Raw genomic sequence first — 7,261 nt, 5'->3', positions numbered from 1 at the left:
AATGGATAAAAATAGACCGGAGGAAAAAAAAAACATGAATCGATTATCTTGCGGACGTATCGATGCATCGGATCATCGGCTGTTTGATCGATGCATCGATACAAAACGATTAATATTTACACCCCTAGTGGTTAATAACGAGTAACTTAAAAAGGAGATGGGTACAGTTCCCAAATCAATTCCCCAATACTGTGATGGGAATGGCACTACCCTGAATTCAGCCTTGGTATGGAAGGGCTGAGCAGTTGGAGCTCATTGTCCATGTTCTTTGAATGCTTCTATCATTCTAGGAGGAAAACTACCATCATGGCAACAATGGATAGAGGAAGCAAATTATCTGACTTCTCGCAAGTGTTTAAAAAGAGATTCGCTCCTTTGCCATCATTTCACCATAGCGCTTTGTTTTTTTTTATATAATTAGGGTTTATCGGAACTAAGGTGGGAATGAACCGATAGTTGGTACAAAATATCCCAGAATTGCAAAGATATGGAAGCCGCTAAATGACCATTACCTTCAGCTATAACAGGGTGAGGAAGGTTTGGACCAAAAAGGAAAGTAAAAGAAAATGTTTCTTTGTTGCAATATTACTATATAAGGTAGCATTTTCCAAAAAAACAAAAAAAAAATGTAACATGCAAAACAGGTTTGAATCTGAATTAATTTAGAGAATTTTCTGGGACATCAAAACCTGTTACTCCTTTAATGCCGGACATACATTGTGAGATTTTCTGCCCTTTTTGGGGCGACTTTCCAGTTCTGCGTAAAATTTTTCAATCAGCCCGACTTTCAGCCTGATCGTGCGTCCTGTAGTGTACAGGGGGTAACGAGGGGCGATCAGCCCCTCACGACCACCTCCTGATCAGGAATTGTAAGGTCGGCAGAAAATCGAACATTTTGGGTTTTTGCAAGGCAAATCGCTCAGTGGGAAAACAAGGATTCTTCTTCTTCTTCTCAGATAAAAACATAGAAGCATGTTCTTTCTGTTAGCCATGTCTTTGTCCAAATACGTCATCGCATTTTCTTTTTAGGGCTTTCAGCACAAAATTGCACAAATTGCCACAGCAGCATGTTTCACTATAGTTCCTCTTCTACTGATTTGGCTTCTGGATAGATGAGTCCGAGTAGCGCCATCTCACTGTGGAGCTGAGTCCAATCTGGTTTTTAGACATGCAGATCACATCAGAGCGTCGTGCTGCAGAGTGTGAGAACATACATGGGGAGCTGTGAACTCTGTACGCTGTAGCTGTGTGCAACGACTGAAAGAAAATCGCACAGCGTATGCCCGGCTTAAGGTATACAAATTATGGGAAACAGCTGTGTCATAGCTAAGTATTTTTCTTGCTTTTCTATGAGATAAAAATGTAAATAATAAAAAGAAAAAAGAATGCATATATTTTTTTAAATCAATTGACCATCTGGGGATTAAATGTCAGTGCTCTTGGGGAGGATTATTATTAAGAAGGCTAACCACACAGTTAGCTATCCCTCGGCTTAACTCAGAGCATACATTCAGCACTGCAGAGGGAAAACTTTTTTAAACCTAAGTGTCACATTCAGTAGTATTATTAGCTCAATGCTGCAATATTTGACTCACAACTGCAATATTATAATATAATATCTGTAGCAGTGATGTACATGAGTGTTTCCCAGCTGGGGTTATGCGTGCCCCTAGTGGTCCGTGTAAACCGTGCATTGCAAGGGTTACATGAAAAGATTTGATTTCTTAGGTAGTAAATTAGAAAAGGGCTGGGATCTTTTTTGGCTTTCTGAGGACCCAACTGAAAAATTTAACACGCTTTTATCGACCAAAAAGGCCGTTTATTGTTATGTTTTTGAGTTCAACTTTAGCTGCGACTTACATCCAAACCAAACGGAGGAACAGGCTGGAAGTAGAGAACAGCCTAGGATCTGCTGTTTTACACACTGAGCTATTTGAGCTCATCAAAGCAGCTCAGGTGTTTTCATGAAGACAAAGTAGAATTAAGTCAGTCTGACTATAATTTTTGTTCTGTATTTTGTTCCAATTCATCAAGTTTAAATGTGATTATAAGGGAGTTACTCAGAGGAGCTGCAGATTTATAAATACAGGTTTATAATAGGATTCTATTTTTGATTTATTTTGACTCCTTACCAACTTCCAGGCAACATATTTATGTTATCTTGATGGAAAACATAAAAAATTAAAGATTAAATCCTCAAATTAAAAGATTAAGTGAAATAGTCTTCATTTTAGTTAATGTATATTCCACTTTTAGACAATCTGCAATACTTTTGACTGAGAGGGGAAGTCATGGTAAGACAAAAAGGGGAACAAGTCTAAAATAGGTTGGAAAGCACTGATGTACATGTCTGGTACACATGGTATGTTTATGTGAACTCCTCTAAAAGTATGAATGTTATGTTAAAAACATTGCTAAGTTACTACATAATGCTACATTGATTTTTTTTTTCTTCTACCTCCATGAAACAACAACTAAAGTTTTCCATCGTACTGTAGTTCTACTATTTTAATGTATTTCAATGAACGTCCAGAGATTTCTTGCCAGTATGGAGCTCATACTAATAGAGATGTCTCCATGTCTCCCACCTTGGCTCCACACTGCAGGTCAGCTGGCTTCAAGAAAGCCTTTATTATCCTTTCCCTCACTTAATGTCTGATCTGACAAAAACTTGGATCGTATCAGTTAAATGCTTGGGGCTGGTCAGATTGCACATGATTTCTCTATAACTGTGGTTATGTACCAAAACAGACGCAAGGTCTGCCAGCAATGTGAAGGAGACAGACAGGAAGAGAGACACTAAGGCGAAGAAAAATGCATCCACTTTTGGGGAAAACACTAAAAATGCTGAATCACAACATAAACTAGCCATGGGCACCATGTTTGGTAACATGTAGTGTGTACATAGCAAGCAGGTCAGACCAAAGTACACCGTTTTAACAAACAGTATGCTTTACCAAGTTTGAAGCTTAGGGTTACAGGAAACAGATAAAGCAAAATAGCCATCCTCTGAGCTTATAATAAAAACAAAAGGAGAACCAGAAGGATGCTACGGGTGGTCAATGCGGGACACGAGAGGCTGATCAGGGTCATCTCTTTAGGAAATTTAAAAATAACTGTGGTAAACTTCACAAAAAGTATCAGTTATAAACCGTTCTGCAGTCCTTGTTATGGCCATGTTTTATTTTCTATAGACACAGAGTCTATTACATATATCTAGTCATATATCTGCACCTTTACCTCAGTTTCCAATTCAATTCAGTTTAATTCAGAAATACTTTATTAACCTAAATTTCAAAAGTCACATGGTGCACATACTGGCCATAAAGTAGGATGCTGTTCTTTACTATTAAAAAAACCCTGTTACTTATGTTTTGTTTGACTTTTTCATAATCTGCACCATTCAAATCCCGGACATTATTATGTTTTTTTATTTACATGAGGACAAAAATGCAGTCCAACCCCCCAAAGGATGGGGAATCCTGCTCATCCTATGCATAGTAGGAGCCTCTCTTTATGTATTGCAACCAGTGGGATGCGGGGGGGGACATAAATGCCTTCAGAATAAAGAAACATTTTGGTTTTGAAATATTCCAGGAGTACTAAACGTAGACAGTCTTAGGCTTGAAACTAAAGCAGTGATGAAAGCAAGAATATGAATCAAATAACTTCAGAGCATTTTGACATTTAAGATTTTAAAGGATTTAGCAAAAATCTATTTAAACAAATGTTAACAGCTTGAACAATTTAATTCATATTTAAAGAAAGATGAATAACATCATGCTTTCCTTCTTGTAAAAACAGTAGATGTACCAGAGGTTATAACACTTGAACAGCAGTCCATGCCTAAACATCACTCACTTGGACAGGAGTTCATGGAGATGTTCATGTCCACGCTGCGTTGCTAGAGCAGCTGGGGTGTGTCCCTCTTTATTGACCAGCTGAAGGGCTTCCCTGGCTCCTGGTTGCCGCAGCAGAAAGCGTGTCACCCGAGAGAGTCCGCGGCGTGCTGAGAAATGCAGCAGAGTCTCCTGAGGGCTCGGGCCTGCAGAGGAAGAGACAAAAGATGACAAATGCACCAATACATCCAAGCTGGACAAAACAAAGAAAGGCAGAGAAAAGCTGAGCAGGGAACAGATTTGTTGATGTCGCATACCATCACCTGAAGCAGCTCAGCAACACACAAACTCTGCCAACTGAAAGAAGGCGGTCCAGTAAATAATTCACAGAAACAGCCCGAGTGCAGAAAAAAACTTCTGAAGCTGCATCTCACACTAAAAGCTCCAGCAGGACGTAAAATTTAGCAAAGCCACTAAATCTCTACACATGGTTTGGTCTCAGCAGAGGTGAGCCACATCCAAGTGCACCAGATTCCCAGTTTTAATTTAGCTCACTATGTGCCCTCTGTCTCATGCCGCCTCTTAATAACACCGTAAAGCGCAGAGTTGCTTCCATTGACGATTTATGTCTCTTCGTGGAAAAACCTCCCCATGCCTGCCAAAGCAACAGGTTCTGAGAAAGGTTGCCTCCAGTCTTAGAGGCCAAACAGCTCAGCTACTGGATCTACCACACGCTGGCTCCTATTTAACACTCCATCTTTCTTGGTATGGAGCTGATTTAATTCTGGGTTCAAATCTTAAAGCCAATCTATGTTTTCCTACAAATCTCCTCAGTAAAATAAGTTCTACTTTCCAAACGGTCATGAAAGTTGTTGCGCTACAAAAACAGGAAACGTGTTCGAGGGTAGCTCTGTGTGGTGGAGCCAATTATGACCCAATTGGGGAAGAAAGAGGGAAAACTTATCAGCAGCTCAACAATTATCCAGCAACATCTATATAATCAGCAGTGTCTGCAAATGAGTGTTTCCAGCCCATTTACCCTGGGCCATTCCCAACCGCCCTGCCCTGATGAACTTTTAATATAATTGCTGAAATGTGACGCTCCGGTTGGTCGAGCCCGGCCGGACTGGAATGCGAGATGCCGAGCAGCAGCAGGAAATGCTTGGCTGGTGAGTGTTTTGGTGGTTTAACTACGCCATTATCATGCAGGGAGAAAGAAACGCATACAGTTATGGCTAAATGCTTCCACATCGAATGCTAAAGGCTTACAAAGACAACAGTTTAAGATTAGAATATGACATTGGACCCAATCAAACATTTAGTTCTGAATTAAGGATTGTTAAATACCCTCTCAATGGTTATTTTCATAAAGTTAATTTGATCCGACAACCATTGGAAGGCATATTCTGAAGCAGTACGTAGCTGCAAAGGGAAACTCTAAAACAATAGATGGTTTAAAACTCAGACAAAAAGTGTCTTCTTACTGCAAACAGAGCCACAAATTGCCCTAGTAGTTTTGTAACTCTTTGAACTGAAATGTTTGGCCGTTCATCTTTGGAAAATAGCTTAAAGAGGAGAAAATGAGATGACTGACTTGAAAGGGTCGGGGGACAATGATTGGGGAAGATGCCTGGTATACCCGGGAAAAAAAAGACACAGTAGACGGAGAACTATGCACACACCAACGCTCATACCTAGGGGGAGTTTAAGATAACAGTCATGTTTTAATAACCACGGTAAAGAACATGTGGCTACATGCAGGAAGATTAAATTTAGTGACTAACTAGATTGTATTAATACTTTTTAAGTATAAGCGGAGATGTGACATGTGGTTAAGGCATTGCACTTGGAATCCTGAGGTTCTGAGTTTGAGCCCCACTCCCACAGACCGATACTCTTGGTCCCTGAGCAAGACCCTTAACCCCACACTGCTACTCGGCCGCTGCACAATGGCAGCCCAGTGCTCCCCGAGGGGATGGATTAAATGCAGAGGGGTCATTTTGTTGCTCTGTACTTGTGACTGTGTAATGACAATAAATAATCTATTCTATTCTTTCATTAACTGCTAGATGGGTTTATGGAGACGTCCACTGAATATTAGAGGCCAGATGCAGAATAGTTCAGGAAAGCGCTGATCTGAAGAATTGTTTGTTAACTTAAACTTTCTGTCTAAGGTTACTGTTCAGCTGGAGGAGGAAGTTCTGACTCATAGTTTATTCTAACAGGTTTTCTCCTAGTATTGCCAGATATTTTTGGCACCATCCATCCTCCCTATAAAGTGCAGACTACCTTTGTCTTTGCTGATGAAAAACATGATGCTGCCACCATCACTGTGTTCAGAGTTAATTTTCTGCAACACAGATCTGTGTTTAGGGTACTTGACCAGACCACCACATGATTCATGCTCTCTTAAAGCCCGGCATACACTGTGATTTTTTCAATCGTTGTATGCAGCTACAGCTCACACTGTATGATGGAACCGCAGTGTTTCGTCGTATAGTGTGAGTTCATAGCTCACGATGTCTGTGCAGCATGACGCTCTGATGCAATCTACCTGCTCACACTGTACATCGAAAAACCACATCAGACTCAGCTCCACAATAAGATGGCAGTACTCAGAATCGTCTATCCAGAAGCTAAACCAGTAAAAGAGGAATACGAAGCTCACTAGAGTGAAAAGCGCTGCCTTGGCAATTCTGTGCTGAAAGCCCTAAGAAGAGAAGAAGACGAAAAATTTTTACAAAGACATGGCCGAGCAAACGTGGCTACTGCGGTCTGTCAATTTTACAGAAAAAACTCTATTTCACCCATTGCACCCCCACCATGCTTCTGTGTTTTCATCTGAGAGGAAGAAGAAGAAGAAGAAAAAGAACAATCCTTATTTGCCCACTCAGCGATTTGCCCACGACGGTCGACTGAAAATAAAACCTGTTTGGTTTTTTTCCCCGACCTTACGAATTCTGATCAGTTATCAGTTATTGAGATTGTCATTCATGATTTAGCTTTGAGATTCTGAACCTTCCCAGTGGACCATTCACTGTTTACAATACATCATAACTACTGTACATCATACATATGCTTATTATAATAGAAGCTCTGCCTTAAAAGGGAACGCCGTTTTTTTTTTTTTACATTTGGCCCTTGATTTTACATTATTACATCGTGTTCTATAAGTTTTATGTCATATGGAGCTCCTCTGAAGATATTCCGTTGGGTTATATCCAGGTAACGTCTTCCTATGTACAACGACTTGAAGGCACAAACTAAACTGTTCATAATTTATTCTTTATGGTACGCCAGCATTCATAACATGTAGGTGAATCACTGTCCCCCAGACATACGCGTTTATATTTTTAATATTTTTATCTTTTAAAAACAAAGCTGCGCGTGTATGACGTCATCCGCGCGCCGGCTACCGTTCA

At 40.2% G+C, this 7,261-nt stretch overlaps 1 protein-coding gene across 2 annotated transcripts in view; it reads right to left on the bottom strand.

The window, feature by feature from the left end:
- LOC107102500 (A-kinase anchor protein 13-like) overlaps positions 1 to 7,261 on the bottom strand; it is a 126,638-nt gene that overhangs the window by 57,226 nt on the left and 62,151 nt on the right. For both annotated transcript variants that reach the window (XM_015401828.1, XM_015401829.1), the window contains exon 6: positions 3,862 to 4,045. In XM_015401828.1, the coding sequence (XP_015257314.1) occupies positions 3,862 to 4,045 (184 nt within the window). The remainder of the gene's footprint in view (positions 1 to 3,861; positions 4,046 to 7,261) is intronic.

The sequence above is a fragment of the Cyprinodon variegatus genome, unplaced genomic scaffold (genome assembly GCF_000732505.1).
Source record: "Cyprinodon variegatus isolate N-32 unplaced genomic scaffold, C_variegatus-1.0 Scaffold1264, whole genome shotgun sequence".
NCBI lineage: Eukaryota > Metazoa > Chordata > Actinopteri > Cyprinodontiformes > Cyprinodontidae > Cyprinodon > Cyprinodon variegatus.
The sequence above is the reverse complement of the archived record's forward strand: the minus strand, read 5'-3'. Positions and strand labels throughout refer to the sequence as shown.